The sequence below is a fragment of the Narcine bancroftii genome, chromosome 2, assembly GCF_036971445.1.
Source record: "Narcine bancroftii isolate sNarBan1 chromosome 2, sNarBan1.hap1, whole genome shotgun sequence".
NCBI classification, from domain to species: domain Eukaryota; kingdom Metazoa; phylum Chordata; class Chondrichthyes; order Torpediniformes; family Narcinidae; genus Narcine; species Narcine bancroftii.
Genome location: NC_091470.1, coordinates 155910034 through 155928491, shown reverse-complemented (window position 1 = coordinate 155928491; position 18458 = coordinate 155910034). Strand labels below are relative to the sequence as shown.

The window sequence follows — 18458 nt, the reverse complement described above, 5'->3', positions numbered from 1 at the left end:
GAAGGCTTTTATTGCATCCCATAATATAAATCTGTCTTTCACTGATTCTGTGTTTATTTCAAAATATGTTTTAATTTAGCGTTCAATAAACTCTCCCAATTCCTGTCTTTTAAGTAGCATGGAGTTTAACCTCCATCTATATGTTCTTGGTGGGATGTCCTCCAGTTCTATTGCTAATAACAGGGATGAATGATCAGATAGATAGTAGTCTAGCTTTATACTCAGTTTTCCTAAATCTCCCTTGAATATGGGCCAACAACAAAAACATATCAATCCTTGAGTAAGTTTTGTGCCTACTCGAATAATATAAATATTCCTTCTCTCTTGGGTGTTGCCTCCTCCATATATCCATAAGTTTCATTTCTTGCATTGATTTAACCATAAATTTGGCCACTTTATTCTTTTTACTTGTCTTTTGTCCAGTTTTATCCAACATTGGATCCAAATTAAGGTTAAAATCCCCTCCTATCAATATATTCCCTTGTGTGTCTACAATCTTCAAACAAAAAATCCTGCATAAACTTTTGATCCTCCTCATTAGGTGCATATATATTGACCAAATTCCAAAATTCTGAGTATATCTGACACTTTATCATTACATACCTCCCTGCTGGATCTATTATTTGCTCCTCTATTTTGATTGGTACATTTTTATTAATTAATATGGCTACACCTCTAGCTTTTGAATTATATGATGCTGCCGCTACGTGTCCTACCCAAACTCTCTTTAATTTGTTATGTTCCACTTCAGTTAGATACGTTTCCTGCACAAATGCTATATCTATTTTTCATTTTTTCAGTAAATTTAATAATCTCTTCCTTTTAATTTGGTTATGTATTCCATTAATCTTTATAGTCGTATAGTTCAACGTGACCATCTATATCTTGTTTACACCTCATTTCCGCTTCCTCACCACCTCCATCCCCCTTTTCATCTCTGTTTTCCCTTTTTAAACTCCATGTATGACAACACATTTAAAACATAAAATACACCAAAAATTCCCACACCCAATATTACCTTAACCCCAAATGCCCCCACTCTCTGAGTTGCCCCTTATCCCTTGCCAGGCAACCACAGCTCCCCTTTCCATTTGGATTGCGATCTTGCTCGCAAGCGTCAACTGATTTCGCAGTGACAGTTATTCTCTCCCCCCCCAAACCCCCCCGAGAAAACACTTTCTTTTACACATATAACAAAGCTCTCCCTTTTTTACCCCTTAATTCCTTCCTTCCCTTCTGTTTTCCATCTTTAGTTCTTTACATAATCATTGTTTTTACATCTTTATAAATACTTTATCACCTTCATTCTTATTACATCTCTTCATCTCTCCTTCTGTCCTACAAAAGCTCTGCGAATTCTAGTGCTTCTTCTGGATCTGAGAACAGTCTGTTTTGCTCCCCGCGTATAAATATTTTAAGCACGGCTGGATGTCTTAACATGAATTTGTAACCTTTTTTCCATTAAATTGTTTTCGCTGTATTAAACTCCTTCCTCCTCTTTAAGAGTTCAAAACATGTCTGGGTAAAAAAAAAATATTTTTTGACCCTTGTATTCCAATGGTTTATTATCTTCTCTAATTTTATTCCTTGCCTGCTGCAGTATATTTTCTCTTGTCGTCTATCTCAAAAATTTTACTAAGATGGATCTTGGTTTTTGATGTGTCTGCAGTTTCGGAGCTAATGCTCTTTGTGCCCTTTCTATTTCCATTTCTTCCTGCATTTCTGTTGTTCCCATGACCTTCTGGTCTTGTGCCTTCTTCACCCTCCTTCAGCCCCACTATTTTTATGTTGTTTTGCCTACTATAATTTTCCAACATATCAATTTTCTGAGATGACAACTCTTGTGTCTCTTTAATTTTTTTGTCACTTTCTTCCAATTTTCCTCTTAAGTCGTTTACTTCCATTTCTACACCGGTTTCCCGCTCTTCCACATTCTCTACTCTTTTCCCTATTTCTGTCATGACCAGCTCTAACCTTTGCATTTTATCTTCTGTCTTTTCATTTTTCTAATTGCACTAAATTCTAATGACAATCATTCTTTTAATGCTCTCATTTGTTCTTCAAAAAAAAGCTTTGTCTATATTCTGTCCATCTGTTATACCTTCTATTTCTCTGTGAAGATCTTGGTCTTCCTCTTCTGTGTCCGTGTCTTCTTCTCTTCTTTGTATCTGTATCGCTTCTGATTTTCCTGATGAGTTGCTAGTATCACTTTGTCGGGCCTCTTCTTGCTTGGCCTCTTGATGTTGGTCCTCCCCTTCTGGGCTGCTCATCTGTCGGGCCTCCTGCTGCTGCTCCTCTTGCTTCCTTCCTCGCCTGGTACCTCACTCCCTTTCCTGCTGCCTTCCTCATCCTCAAGCTGAGAGTCCTGGTTGCCCGCTCCTCGGCTAAGCCCCCCTCCCGTCGGTGTTTTCTTTTACCTTTGATTGCGCACACACGATTCCTCACGCATGCGCAGTTCCACACTTTTGTTTTTGTTTAGCTCAGAGAGCCATTTTTTGCAGTCCACCGGTCGGGGGGGGGGGGGGGGGGGGGGGGAGTCGCAACTCCGCAGGGCCGGCACCAACCTCGGAGAACGGACGTTCTTCGCCAATTTTGGTAGCTGGTTAATTCAAATTGGTCAAAGGAAATTATATGAAAATGCTTCCAGAGGGAAGAATGATTGTGGACAAAAGAGCATAACAAATGAATCAGAGTGAATCTCTCTAATAATTTTATGACCCAAGGATTTGATCACATGGGAGACAGTGATTTTAAGACCATAGGCTCCTTGATTTTGAACAAATGTTTATACATTGTTCAATTACTTTTATGAATTAATATATTTTCCCTTGCAGCTTTTCACAAATATTGCTGAAAGAAAACCATCTCTCCAGTTCTTTCAGTTGCATCTTCCTTTGCAACACATTTTAGTAAATTAGAAATAGTGATCATTTGGGGTTTTTTCCTGGTTTTTTTTATAAACACCCAAGCTTTCATAATTCATTTTCTTTAGAGTTGGCCTCAACTATCAATTCAGCTGTTCATTTTCTGAAGGTGCTTGTGCCGTTTCATCTTTTTATAAAAGAATAAATTGGTAATGAACCAAATCTACCGTACATCATCATTATCCTTGTAAAATGTGGTGGAGAAATAGCATTGCTATTCACAGTGTCCTGCCACATTATTCATGTGTCTAAGTCAATGCAATCAATATTTTTAATTTTTTTTAAAAAAAACAAACAATAAAATCTCCCTTAGAGGAATTCTCCTTTTGTCAACTTCTATTTAGGAATTCACTTTCCATAACTTGTTTTCAGACATTGTAATTAGAACCCAAGAAAATTCAAGGAATATTGTACATGTTATTTAATATTGTGGGTTTATATGGAAGGATTGTTGGTCAGAATTAAGGTTAGATTTTCCTACCTCCAGATAGGCGAGGAAAGGTACGGTACTTATCCAGATTTGCAGACACCTGCTTCCATAGTTGTTTAAATGTTCTGGATAAAAGAAATTGCCAATTTACAAAAATATGCAAAAGATTTTTTTCTTTGTATTTCCAAAAGCTTAGAATAATTCATTATTCTATATAAAATAATATTAAAAATATATTAAATCTCACATTAAAATAACAATTTTACCCAAAGAACTTTGAAGATTTTTTTATAGTATTCAAAATCCAGTTTAAGGAGTTGGTAGCAAGAGCAGATGAATTTAAGGTAGGCAAATATCACAGGTATACAAAACCCTTTAAAACTAGTGAGATATGGCAATCTGAACCCAAAATCAGAAAAAAAAAACAGGTTCAGAAGTGATATTTATAAGATACATGGTTCAAAATAGGGATGAGAATAATTCTACATAAAAAAAGGCATCGGCATAACAGGCCCAACAGGGCCTCTGTAACTTCACTGAAATCCAAGCTCAATTTCTTCCACTGAAAATTCATGTCCACATTTTTAAATGGAGTCTTTCATGTCAATCTAAACTGGTTTAATTTCATGCTACCATGACTGTTTGGCTGGAGCACCCCAATAATGAACTCCTTCACTTGTACATTCCAGTCCAACGACCCAGGTACTTATTTATAGAAAAGTTCATTTTAAAAGGAATAATGTACAATTTTAAAATGGGTTATCATTTTTACATGCTTTGCTCAATATTGTCTTCTAACTCTGCTGCATCTGGTAACTAGACATCCTCTTCACTTTGAAGCACAATATCATGAAAGTTTAATTAATTTTTTTATGTAACCAAATTGAACCAATAGAGATTCTGGAAAAACACAATTTTTTACCTTTTTACAAGCCAAAGAATACAAAGTAAGCTTACATTCTTCCCCAATCTTGCTATGCTTGTTTATACCAGATGTTTGAATCAGGAAATGGATTTTAAGAAACAATTAATCTGTTATACTGTCTTTTGAAAAATTAAAATATTCAAACAGCATGACATGGGCACATGGAACAGAAGGCCTGTTACTATGTTATAACGGAATTGAAAGTTATTTCACAATTATTTTTTCTCAACCACGTTTAACTGATGAATCACTAAATTTCAAATAAACTAAAAAAATCAACAATAAGCCTTCATTTATCCAATTTATCCTTTACTCTTTTGAAGAATCATTGCAATAAATTACAGATCTATGCTGCAATCAAATACAAGGTTTGATGATGGTTTAACTCTGAATTTGTTCCACAGCATGGAACATGTAGATGCAATCAGAATCAAGTTCTGCAGTATTTCACTCCACCCCACCTCCACCCCTACTTTCTACAACAGTAATTAATTTCTCAGTAATAACTTCATTGGTAAAATAAAACTTTTGGCTCTACAAGATCTTGCTTTCAACTCCAGCCAGTTGCATCTTTTTAGAAACTCCATTCATCTTCCACACACACATTAAGCAACAAAATTAAAAAAAGTGCTTGAGGAACTTTATCAGATTCCACTCTCATCAACCCTTCCTCACCTGCCCATCTTCCCTCCCTGATCTGGCTCCAGCCTCTGTGTCTATCTTTCTCTTCCCCCCTCTCCACAAGGCTCCACCTGCTTCCACTCATCTCCCACCAAACTCTAAAACTTCCCTCTCCGGCTCCATCTGCCCCACATCAACAACCTCTCTGGTCCTATCATCAACCAGACTTTTCTAATCCCTCTCCATCACTTCCCTATACTGGTGGTAATCACACCATTCTTCAGTCCTCACATAAGGTTTCAAACTATGCCTCCATCGATGCTAATTTCTTCCAGCAGTTTGTCTTTGCTCCGGATTCCAGCATCTGTAGTCTCAGGTCTTCAACTGTTTCCTACACCCTAATTGAGGCTTTGGAGGTGGTGCAGAGGAGATTCACCAGGTTGATTCTAGAATGGAATGAGGAGGTGAGCCAACAAGGAGGGACTGAGTTGTCTGGGACTGTACTTGCTTAGAAGAATGAGGGAATCTTAGAGAAACATATAAAATTATGAAAGGCATAGATAAGATAGAGGTAGGCAAGTTGTTTCCATTGGTAGGAGAGACCAGAACAAAGGGACATAACCTCAAAATTCAGAGGGTGGTGAATCTGTGGAACTCGTTGCTCATTGAAGCAGTGGAGGCAACCTACTTAAGACAAGGTTGGATAGGTTTTTACATAGTAAGGGACATGGGGAAAAGACAGGTAGGTGGAGATGAGTCTATCATCAGATCAGCCATGATCTTTTTGAATGGTGGAGCAGGTCAACAGGCTGAATGGCCTACTCCTGCTCTTATTTCTTATGGTCTTCATTCACATGATGTCATTTATCTATGCTTCTTTCTCTGACTTTCACCTGCTCCCCACTAAGCAATTCTGAATTTCAAATTCTCAGCTTCATGTTTACATCACACTATAATATCATTTCCTTTATCTTTCACTTCCTCAGCTACACAATCTTCTTCTCATTCTGGAATCTCCTGATTCTCTATTTCCTTCCAACTTAACAATGATAAGTTTATCAATTCCCATGCCAAAAACCCAGACCTTTTCTCATCCTGAGCCTGCTCCTTAAGATTCCCCCAAATTTTCAGCTGCCTGTCTTGTTGGATTTAGTGATAATCTTTACAAAACTCCTGTGAAGCAAATATTCACCAACAAATGCAGTTTTTTCTATACTTACGGGACACTGCCAGTGAAATTGATTCCTGCCAAGTGCTCAGAATCCATAACTGTTTCTCCAAATAGTGGCCCATCGGCTGGAACAAACTGAATGACATTGGGCGGAAGTCCAGCTTCAAGAAGAATTTCATACACATTATAACTAGCAGCCATAGCGGTGTCACTGGGTTTCCAGACCACCACATTACCCTGAAATCATATAAACATTACCATTTCACTTGAAGTTCACGAAATATATGACCTAATACATTGTGGTACCCAGATGAAGAATTGCAGAAAACGTACTCCAATGCAACAGCTGAAGTTACTGAAACTAAATCACATCCGTTATCACAGAAAATCCCACAAGAATTCCACTGGTCTTGCTCAAGTAAGTCGTTGTCGAGTGATTATCTTGTGCTTTGATGTGAATGTAGTCAAACTTTAATTGACATTTGGACTTGATTTATCAGGTAAGTTTTGTGTGGCAACAAACACAATACTTAAATATTTACATTTTAACATGATTAAGAAACCACCTCACTGGATAACAATCAAATCTCATTACACAATTCACCTAGTCGGCTTTTAATTTCTATAAGCACCAAGTACATTTCATCTTTAAAAAGTATAGTACATTTCTGATTCCAAAAACCAATTAACCAAAATTCTCAGTAATCCAAAATGTTTTTCAGTGGCAACATGACATCACCAGTTGAAAAAGAATTCACCCGACATGCTCAAGTGGGGCTCCGACACGCTGTTGGTGCCAGTTTGGCAACTTTCAGTGAGTGACTGGAGGAAGTCAGCAAGTCAGGCAGTGCATGGGGAGATTGTCCTCGTTTCAGGTAATTCCCTCCCCTCTCTATTTTTATTTCTTCTTTACCCTCCACTGTACTTGGTTCTCTGCTGTCCCTGGAATCAGCGTCAGAGCAAATCTAATTGGGGGCATTAGGGTGACCACGGGAAAGGTTGGGGTGGCAGCGGCAGATGCGGGGACCTCGAACTCCCAGACAGGTTCAGCGACAGCAGTGGGGAGGTGTCAGGAATTAGATCGGGGACCTCTGGCTCCAAGGCAGGTTCGGCGAAGGTGGTATGGAGGTGTCGGGGATCAAAGTGGGGGCCTTAAGCTCCCGGGCAGGTTCGGTTACAACGGTGGAGAGGTGTCTGGGATCAGAGCAGGGACCTTGGGCTCCTGGGCAGGTTTGGCGACAGTGGTGGGTTGCTTAAAGCTATTTCTCAGATTTCTGATATACATCCGGCCCCAAGTGTTTCGGATAAACAGAAACACACTGTATTAAAACAGATTCTACCCATTTGTAGCAATCCATCTTTCCAAAAGCATCACTTTCCTATCACTGCTGTTTGATAGCAGCTTTTCTAAAGTACCAAACCCATGCTTTAAAAATTCAAACTGAAAAAGAGGAGTTACATAAAATATATTCAAAAATAAAAAGATGGAGGGTAAAGAAGAAATAAAAATAGAGAGGGGAGGGAATTACCTGAAACGAGGACAATCTCCCCATGCACTGCCTGACTTGCTGACTAAAAATAAATAGTGTAAAAGACATCTGGTCCAGATTGGATGCACCCCAAAAAAAAGATAGAAAAAGCACCAATGTTGGTCAAGAAATTTAAATTGCCATCTGATTGTGACTACTATGTCCTTTAGATTTAGTCTGCAGTATGTTTTCTTGTATCAAGTCTGATCCACTTAGGAATTGGAGAGAACAGTACTGGAAAATTATTATAAGAGGGTGGGTACGGTAGAGAAGTATAGAAACTTGGTGAATAAGACGCTCAAGTACAATACACTGCAAACATATAGGATGGAAAAGTTCATTTTAAGATCCAGATAGCAATACTATGAGCTGGGGGAGGAGGCGCACAAAGTCTTGTCTGGCAGGCGAGGGTGGAGTAGGCCTCCAGAACAATCAAAGCGATTCAGACAGGGGAAGGCAAGATCGCATACAAGCCAAAAGAAATATATGACGTATTTAAAAGATTCCATAAAGAACTTTATAAATCGGAGTTGGATGAGACCCTGCCAAAATAGACGAGTTCTTGCGCCAATTGGACTTGCTAAATTTAGGACAGGAGGAGCAAGATGGGCTGAGTGCCCCATTTATGAAGGATGAAATGGAACACGCTCTGGGCTCTTTACAGTTGGGCAAGTCCCCAGGGGAAGATGGCTTTCCTGCTGAATTTTACAAGGAGTTCAAGGACCTCTTGTTGCCCCTTCTTATGAAGGTGGTGGATCAGGCAGCAGAGATGCATACCCTCTCAGAATCTTTCTCAACAGTGATCATTATGGTAATACCAAAAAAAGAGAAGGATCTCCTGAAATCTTCCTTGTATAGGCTTACCTCGTTACAGAGTGCAGATTACAAAATTATTGCAAAAGCATTGGCGAACTGTCTAGCGAAACACCTGTCAAAATTAACAAACCCAGGATCAGGTGGGTTTCATAGAAAAGAGGCCATCAGCGAATAACGTAGACTGCTGTGTTGTACATCTAGCACAGTAAAGAGTGGACCCGGAAGTGACTGTAGCTTTGGATGCAGAGAAGGCCTTCGACAAATTGGTGTGGGATTTTCTATTCAAGGTCCTGGAGAAATTCGGACTGAACAGACATTTATCAGTTGGGTTAAGGCTCTTTAACCAAAATTATTACAAACGGGCAGATATCTCTGGTGTTTTCCTTGAACAGGTCAAGTATACAAGGTTGCCTTTTGTCCCGGTGGTATTCATACTAGCTACGGAGCTCCTGGTGGAGGCCATTTGGCAGGATCCAGACATAAGGGGGTTCAAGGTGGGCCAAGTGGAAGACAAAAATCAGCCTTTTTGCTGATGATGTGTTTGACGATATTTGATGAATCCCAGTGGGGGCAGGGGAGTTGTTGGCTAGGCTGAGGACCATACTGGAGGATTATGGGAAAGTATCAGGGTACAGTTGGTTGTTTTTCCAGACTCTTTTGTGTAGTCTTCCAAAGGCGCTATTTGCCTTGGCGAGTCTGTTGTCTATCTCATTGTCGATCCTTGCATCTGATGAAATGGTGCAGCCGAGATAGGTAAACTGGTTGACCGTTTTGAGTTTTGTGTGCCCGATGGAGATGTGGGGGGGCTGGTAATCATGGTGGGGAGCTGGCTGATGGAGGACCTCAGTTTTCTTCAGGCTGACTTCCAGGCCAAACATTTTGGCAGTTTCCGCAAAGCAGGACGTCAAGCGCTGAAGAGCTGGCTCTGAATGGGCAACTAAAGCGGCATCGTCTGCAAAGAGTAGTTCACGCACAAGTTTCTCTTGTGTCTTGGTGTGAGCTTGCAGGCGCCTCAGATTGAAGAGACTGCCATCCGTGCGGTACCGGATGTAAACAGCGTCTTCATTGTTGGGGTCTTTCATGGCTTGGTTCAGCATCATGCTGAAGAAGATTGAAAAGAGGGTTGGTGCCAGAACACAGCCTTGCTTCACGCCATTGTTAATGGAGAAACCAACTGAAAAACCTCACAAAGATAAGCGTATACAGAGCCGTTGTCATACCCACACTCCTGTTCGGCTCCGAATCATGGGTCCTCTACCGGCACCACCTACGGCTCCTAGAACGCTTCCACCAGCGTTGTCTCCGCTCCATCCTCAACATCCATTGGAGCGCTTACATCCCTAACGTCGAAGTACTCGAGATGGCAGAGGTCGACAGCATCGAGTCCACGCTGCTGAAGATCCAGCTGCGCTGGATGGGTCACGTCTCCAGAATGGAGGACCATCGCCTTCCCAAGATCGTGTTATATGGCGAGCTCTCCACTGGCCACCGTGACAGAGGTGCATCAAAGAAAAGGTACAAGGACTGCCTAAAGAAATCTCTTGGTGCCTGCCACATTGACCACCGCCAGTGGGCTGATATCGCCTCAAACCGTGCATCTTGGCGCCTCACAGTTTGGCGGGCAGCAACCTCCTTTGAAGAAGACCGCAGAGCCTACCTCACTGACAAAAGGCAAAGGAGGAAAAACCCAACACCCAACCCCAACCCACCAATTTTCCCCTGCAACCGCTGCAATCGTGTCTGCCTGTCCCGCATCGGACTTGTCAGCCACAAACGAGCCTGCAGCTGACGTGGACTTTTTACCCCCTCCATAAATCTTCGTCCGCGAAGCCAAGCCAAAGAAAGAAAAAAAAAATCAAGGTACAGAGTAAGTTTGGAATAAGAGCGAGGTTATACCTCTGACAAATTGGGTTTACAATCAGTATCAACTTAACAGCGAGTTTGAGTAGCCGTGGGAACGCATAATGTACTTGGGGTCAAAGTAGATAAGGACATGTAATTTGTAGAAGCTTAATTATATCCCTTTGCTCTGGAAAGTTAAGGAAGTCCTGGTCAGATGGAGGACTCTGCCCATTACATTGATGGGCAGAGTCAACAGTGTCAAAATGAAGGTGATGCCAAGGCTCCAATATCTTTTCCAGTCATTACCCATTGCATTGCATTAAAAAAGGTGCTTATTAACGAGTGTGTCAGGAAGTTTCTGTGGAATGGGAAAGTGGCTAGAATCTCCATGGAAAAGTTAACATGGAATAATAAATTAGGGTGTTTAAAATTACCTGATTTTATAAAGTACTTTTGGGTATCCCAAGCGAGATTTATCATCTCGCTGTTTGAGGGAGAGGGGGCCCCAAAGTGGACACAGATTGGGCTGCATTCAGTAAGTGAAGAGATAGCCGAAGAATTTATTTATAAACTACTCTTAAACAGATAACCCCATCTTATCTCATTTGAGCAACTGAAAAGCAAATATAATTTGTCTAAGAGAACATTCTTCTGCTATCTGCAAATAAGATCTTTTTTGAGGGAAAAATTGGGACCAGCAATGACCCTGCCTGAATGTGGCAACATGGAGATTCTACTTTGAAAGTGGAATGCATGTAAATTTATTTATAAGATCTATTAGATATTCCAAAGTGAGAGTCTGAAACCAGGCCTATAAAGGTCTAGGGAGAGATGGGAGTCAGATTTGGGTACAACAATCAATGAAGAATGGTGGCAGGACCTGTGTCTGGACAGTGTGACGGGAGTTGTCAATGCCAGATACAGGATGGTGGAGGATAACTTCCTGCACCAGCTGTACCTTACACCTCAAACTACACAGATCAAAGTCTGAGGTCTCAGAAATGTGTTTTAGATCTGGTGTGGAGGTGGAAACTTTCGTCCACTCTGTCTGGTTGTGCTTAAAGGGGATATTCTATATAAAAAAAATCACAAGAGTTTATTTTCCATAGAATCTGAAACTGTTCCGTGGGATATTGGAGAAGTGCAGTTTAGATTGACTAAATTCCATAATTTGTTTGTGAAGGTCACTTTGGCAATAGCCAGCAAGTGTACAACAGTTTCATGCAAGTTCGACTGCCAGCTAAATACCACATGATGGAATATGGAAATGCAGAGTTGCATTTCCCTGGAGAAAAATCACATACAACCTATGGAGGAAACATGACACATTCAGTAGAGTATGGCAACTTTACTTGCAGTACATTGGTACTCAGACTGATTTCCTCGCTTTTAAATAAGGATAAGGTTAAATGATCTCAGTAAGGCCAGAGGTGTGATTATGGAAAAAAGACGGCACACCTGCCCTTTTTTCAGGTCCTTAGTTTTATTTTTTCTTTTCAGTTTCTTTCTTTTCTTTTTAGTGTTTTCTTTGAATGGCATTGCAATTGTGATTTCATGATAGGTCTTGATAGAGTCGGGTGCCTCATGATGAGTGGGATCGAGATAAGTTTTTGGAATTCATTTGCTGTGCCAGGTGGAGGGGGGCTTGGGAGAAATACGGACTATAGATATGCTTATGTGCATGAATGCTTTGTTAATTGAATTTTATAAGTCTGTGAAAACTAAAATAAAATATTTTTTAAAAGTCTGATCCATTTAATGAAACTACATCTTTGTTTCTTACCATAAGTGCTGGAGCGCCTGCCAGATTGCCACCTATTGCTGTGAAGTTAAATGGAGAAATAGCTGCTACGAAGCCCTACAAGAAAAAGTGGAAAGCACAGTATCAGATCTTGATGCTTAAAATACAATTATTGATCATTTACTGCAATACATTGACCTACAGAATTTCCCTTGAGCGTTTCCATTAAAGAAAAATAAAATTTCTTGTTTCTTTACTTTTTGCTTATACTTAGTTATACACTCACCTCTAGACTCCTGTACAGTGTTGTGTTGGTGCTTGGTGATTCACTGATTGGTTGTTGATGCTGAAGTTCCAAAGCGTATTTAGCATTGAATCGGAAGAAATCAATTAGTTCTGCTGCTGCATCAATCTCTGCTTGAATAACTGTTTTACCCTGAAGAAACAAAATTTTAAAAAATCATTTTGTAAAGATGATCAATGTTTAGTTACGCCAGTGATTCCCTAAGTGGGTGGTAGAAAGATCCAAGAGGGCAGTGAGGAAAAAGGGGGCGGGTGGATCCTTCAGTCCTTTCAATCTGCTGCAAAGCTTAATGAAGAAGTCAGTGCAGTAATTTTCTGACATTGCAGTCTCTGGAAGGGCCATCAGTTGCCACAGCCAGACTCGGGGTGGCATCAATGGCCATGAGGCATTCTTGCGAGAGGTGGTTTTGGTGGCCGCCACGTTGCACTGGTGTCACTCACCCCCCCTCAGCACCATTGCCACTATCCACTCAGCACTGCCGCCATTCCCTTCCCCACTCAGCACCATTGTAATTGCCCCCTCCCTCCACCTCGGGATGTGACTTGGGAGCTAAGGGGGCGGCAGCCCGTGAAAGTTTGGGAACCACTGAGTTATGCCCTGTTGGTTGTTAAGCAGATTCAAAAGATCCTAAAGGTAGTGAAGTCTTCACTCCCTTACTAATACAAATGAAAAAAATAATCTGGTCACAATAACAAAGACATTTGGGTGGTGCAGTGGACTGTTTCATTTTATATTAGACAACCATAACTATAAAGTTGCTTGGTTGCCCTATATAATGTCATTGCTGTTGATCGTCCATTTTATATACCTGGCCAATCATGGTTCTAGCCAATAGTTCTGCACGTCTTGACCCACTGATCAGGTCAGCTGCTTTGAAAAATATCTGAGCTCGATCCTCGGCAGGTTTGAGATCCCATTCTCTGTGGGCAGACAGTGCTGTGTTAATTGCTTTATTAATTAAATCCTGCAAAAGAAGAAAGGTGGATTAAGCATTTATCCCAGTGAAAAAGTTAATATAAAGAAAACATTAAATTTCACACTAAAATACTTATTTCAAGCTAAATAGTGAAAAATCAAGTGAGAAAATAAAATTTCACATTCAGAAGCTAGATTCTTTTTAAATTGACAAGCTAACATTGTTCTATGTCAGTGGTTCTCAACTTCCTCCCACCACCACTCACATCCCATCTTAAATAATCCCCTCCTAATTACAAATCCCCTGGATGCCATAGGTGCTCTGTGGTTTGTAAGGGATTACTTAAGGTGGTATATGAGTGGTTAAAAGGTGGAGAACCACTGCCCTATGTAATATAGGATTGCAGAATTTAAAAAAAAATCAGGGGAGAGGTGATTCAGGATCAATTGGCCCAGTCTTCTCATCTGTGGATAGTACCTCTCTCAACAATTTATTTCACATTCTCATTTCCTCACTAAAACATTCTTAAAATTTAAGGCCAGCCTTTGAGTTACTGGATCAGTTGATCACCTGATTATTTCAGAATGCTGAAGACACTTTTGCATAATGTTTACTTCATGTCAATACATTCAAATAACCAGAGCTTTTCCAACAGCATTGCAACAATCTATAGGCCAATGTAAGAAACAGATTAGAATTAGGTTAATAGCTGTTGTCTTTCCAAATGAACCTCATATTTCTCAATGTCTGGATCTTTTATTACAGATCAGTAAATCATTCCACATTCAATTTGGTCTGGGCATGAAATTAATCGTGGAAAATTTAACCCGTGGCATTCCACACATATAGTCCATTTCACATTTTCAATACTTAACAAAGTACTTCAATAATAACAAAGAAAAATCTGATGGGCAATTTATATGCAACAAGGTGCCATAATACCAAAAGACAAAGGACCAATTAAACTGTTGCCTTTAGTTTATTTTGATTTAGTGATAAAATGAGCCATGACATCAGGGAGTCCCGAAAAACCACTAAGGGATTACTTTTCAAAATCAAGCCAATGAAGTATTCAATTTGACGTGGCTACCCCCAACAGTGGAACGTGCCTTCATTGTTGCACTCGTGCAGTGGCCTGATTTAGAGCTCAAAACACATCATTCTGATTCAGGAGGCAACAATGGTATTCACTTTGATCATCTTATACAACGACAATGTAAAATCCATAATACCCAGGCAAACTTTGCTGGATTTCCTCATCAGTCATTCATGCTGCTCAACCTACCTTATCAGCATAACAGAATTTGGCCACCTTGTGTGAATGGTTAAATGGCTGAAATAAAAGAAAATATTTATCCAATGTGTCTGTAGCTAATATGCAATGAAACCATACTGCCAACAATCATCCATAACCAAGTTCAGCCAAGCAGACCACAATTTTAAGAAATAAAAAGACACATGACATTTGATCCCAAAACAGCAGGAAGAATTTTTTAGCACCACAACTGAGGAAAGGTGCGAAACCATAGTGAGGGAACTTTAAAGATTTGCAAGAATATAGATGGGGTTGGAAGAACTTTATTTATATAGGCAGCTGAGGGTGCAGCTGTTCTCTCCAGAATAGTGAAAGATGAAAGTGGGTCTGATAGACATTTTAATTTTTTTTTAAATCCACGTTAAATATGACATTTATGGCTCTAGAATTAAAGGGCATATCAATGAAGGCATTTGACAAAAAAAGAAACAAGCAAAAAGCATTTATTTCGATAGTGGGCTAGAATGCAATGCTATAGTGGAGATTTCATCATAGCAGTCAACAGATAACTGGCTTAAATGCTGGTCCTATATTTCTTTGCCCTCCCCGGCTAACATTTCTCAGCTTTTTTCTCTTTTTCACCCTCTCACCTGTTATAGCCTGTGTTCCTCACCCAGCTCCCTTTTTATTCAGCCTGATTTTCCACACTCCTAAAGAAGGGCTCAAGCCCAAAACATCAGCTCCTTTTTGCTCTCTATGGATGCTGCACAATCTGCTGAGTGCCTCCAGCATTTTTGTTTACTTAAATTGCATTATTCGGGAATATCTGAATACTTTCATTTGTTATTTCTAAATTCAATTACAGATGCCCAACCTTTTATCCGGAATCACCTGCCGTTGTTTGGAACCTTCCAGATTTTGGAATTATTTTGATTTCCGTCCCTTTAGGCCCGCCCGAGTCGCACTGCCATCTCTCCCCCTCACCTGCCCGAGTTGTGCTGCCGTCTCTCCCTCCCCCACCCAAGTCGCGCTACCGTCTTTCTCCCACTTCAGCCACCTGAGTCGCGCTGCCATCTCTCCCCCACCTCAGCCGCCTGAGTCACGCTGCCTTGTCTCTCTCTCCCCCCCACACCGCCCCCGATTTACCAGCACCAGGGGAACTGACCCCTTCTCGGTTCCCCTACCCTGTTGCTGGTACAGTGGTTTCAGCTGTGTGGGGGATTATAGGTAGTGACGTCAGCCACTGAGCTGCTGCCAGGCCAACCGAAAGCACCGTGACACTGGACTGGCATCAGTATAGACGATTTGGAGGTGTTTATAAAGTTGCAGATTGTGATGGGATACATGGGAGTTGACTGAGAATCGTGTCATGTTGGTGATAAACTCCATCTTTGATGAGCAGATGTCACTCTCTGAATAAAATGCCAGTTTTTGGAATTCCGGACACAAGGTTAGGCACCTGCATTTCTAATGTAAACCTCCTCATATAAGTTTGTTTTTAAAAAAAACTGCAATAAAGATCTCTAAATCTCCAGTTATCTGCCTTCCATATAATATTTCCATCAAGTGCATAAACCATTTCATTTTCTCCCAATAAAACTGCATCTCCCACCTACCTGTCCATTTCACTAATCCAAGCCATCTTGATATTGTGACAGATTATGTTGTATTTTGTATTGTATATAGATGTTTTAAAGGAGATAAAATGTGGCAGGTTTTAAGTATAGGTCACATTCAAACACTTCAGAACAGATCTCATTTAAATACTGGAGCTCTGCTCAAGCCAGACAGGCCTGGCTCAGAGTGCCTTTTGCACAAACTTTGAAGAGTTCCCAAGGGACTTCACTAATGGATTTTTGTTTTGAAAAGCAACAGATGAAAGAACATGGAGGATTAGGTCTGGAGCCGCAGGTTGTTTGAGTGCAGTTTGCTGATCTAAGGGGGCCATGTGGTTTTGCAAGCAGAGAGTCAAATAGGATTTTCTCTGAGAGAGAGAAAATTCAGTTCTGCAGTTCTACGGTTCAGCAGCAGCAGCTGGGACTAGAACAGGACAAGCTGGCAAGCTTGTGGAAAAACCCCATTTTGAAGGTGGGTTGTGAGTTCTTAGTTCAGCCTGGTCAAAGGCCTTGTGGTCCATACAAGAGGAGAAGACCGACTGCCTAATGTTTCACTTGAAAGAAGAGAAGCAAAAAGCAACTCTGTACTCCCAACATGTTCAAACCATTTATGAATCAAAATAAATGTGCTAACACTTGAGTTATATAACATTCAAGCTTTCTCCAGGGTAACATTCCTTTAATAATAATTTGCTTCTGATCAACCAAGTTAGTGTCCATTAGGATACAGCTAACATCAACCAGGCAAGGTCAGCAGATTTCCTTTTCAGAAGAACATGAGTGAAGCAAAATGTTTTTAATGAAAATCTGCTGTTTTTATGTTCCCCGTTATTGATCCGAGTTTATAATTTAAGATTTATTAAATTTACATTTCTCTTTTGCCTACTAGAATTCAAATCTATCTATCCAGATGAATCCAGGCTTCTGAATACCAAGGGGTAAATTTGCAGACACTGTGATTGAATGCAGGAGAAACTTAACAGGTCAAACAGTGTACTGTTATGTAGCAAAGCTAAAGATACAAAACCAATATTTTGTTTGAACAAAATGTAGACAAGAGAACAAAATGAGGGGAGAGGCAGGGGGAGGAGCACAGAAGACATTGACTGACACCTCCCCTCATCCCACTTGAGGAAAGAAGGTACATCCAGACAAACAAAAATTAAATCATTTGATTGAGGATCTATGGTAGACTCCAGAAGGATTCTCAATTAGGTAAATCTTAATGGATTTCATTCATTTTTCAATACTTACACAGAGCTGGTATCTAATTTCGTTAGTCCAGACATGTTCACCACCAATAACACAAGGGATCTCAAGTGTTTGTTTCTTCAGATTATTCAGAGCCTAATGAAAACAAATTCATCAAAGATCAGAATCATCGGGACGCATCGCATTTCCATATCTAAGATTACTGTATGAAATACAAGAACCCAAAACTCTATCCCAAAGCACAAGTTAGCCCAGGCTTTCACACCCACCTCCATCCTTACATTTCTAATTCTTCTTTGCCATGTATTTCCTTCTTGCTAACACTTTCTCAATCTTCAGCCCAGCATGGCTTATAGTCAAATACTGATGAAGACTCTCCAAACTTTCTCCCTGACCATGCCTCATTTACCTTGCCAAATCCATTTTCTTGGAGTCTGCAGTTACAACTAGGTTAACAAAAACTAGGTTATCGAAACTTAGAGATGCACAAAGCATCTGAATCAATGTTGGACTGCAGTGCAACAATACAAGTAAGGATAATTCAAATAACAAAATATGAGATTAGTTCCATTTTCAGATTCAGCTGCATCGTAGGGTTAACAGTGAATAATAGGGGTTTTACTGTGGATGTGAGACAGAATAGATTACAGAAAGTGAGGAAATGGGATCGTCCAGACACAATGATTTGCAACATTATAAGGAAACCAATCTAATGTTTACCTTCAAGACTAAAGCCATCTTTTATTCCTTGCTGAACATGCAACCATTAATTTATTACATCATTTTGTTATGTAAAGCTTATGACCACACCTTCCATAGAGCTTGCTGTTCTGAGCTTCCTGGTTTGAATTCAAGGATTGGTTCATTCTTTACAGCTACTGCAGCTGTGTGTTGCAAACGGAATCTGCAACAAATGGACAATCAAATTACAGGAGTAAAACACTAAAGGCTCCAGACACCATAGATGATGAAGTAAAAACACAATGCTGGAGAAACTCAGCAGGTCAAATAGTGTATTTTATATAGCAGAGATAAGCATACATAGCCAATGTTTCTGGCTTGAGCTCTTCATCAAGATATGGACAGGCAAGGTTCAACATTCCATGAATGCAGTGCCATGCCAAGCACCAAATGCTACTATATAGCCTCACATTCA

General features: G+C 40.2%; 1 protein-coding gene across 2 annotated transcripts in view; it reads right to left on the bottom strand.

Annotated features, from left to right (window-relative positions):
- aldh4a1 (aldehyde dehydrogenase 4 family, member A1) overlaps positions 1-18458 on the bottom strand; it is a 44871-nt gene that overhangs the window by 19352 nt on the left and 7061 nt on the right. For both annotated transcript variants that reach the window (XM_069918747.1, XM_069918748.1), the window contains exons 2-9: positions 18113-18206; positions 17345-17437; positions 14505-14552; positions 13112-13267; positions 12286-12435; positions 12042-12116; positions 6121-6308; positions 3406-3479 (exon numbers count right to left, since the gene is read on the bottom strand). In XM_069918747.1, coding sequence (XP_069774848.1) covers positions 3406-3479; positions 6121-6308; positions 12042-12116; positions 12286-12435; positions 13112-13267; positions 14505-14552; positions 17345-17437; positions 18113-18206 — 878 coding nt within the window. The remainder of the gene's footprint in view (positions 1-3405; positions 3480-6120; positions 6309-12041; positions 12117-12285; positions 12436-13111; positions 13268-14504; positions 14553-17344; positions 17438-18112; positions 18207-18458) is intronic.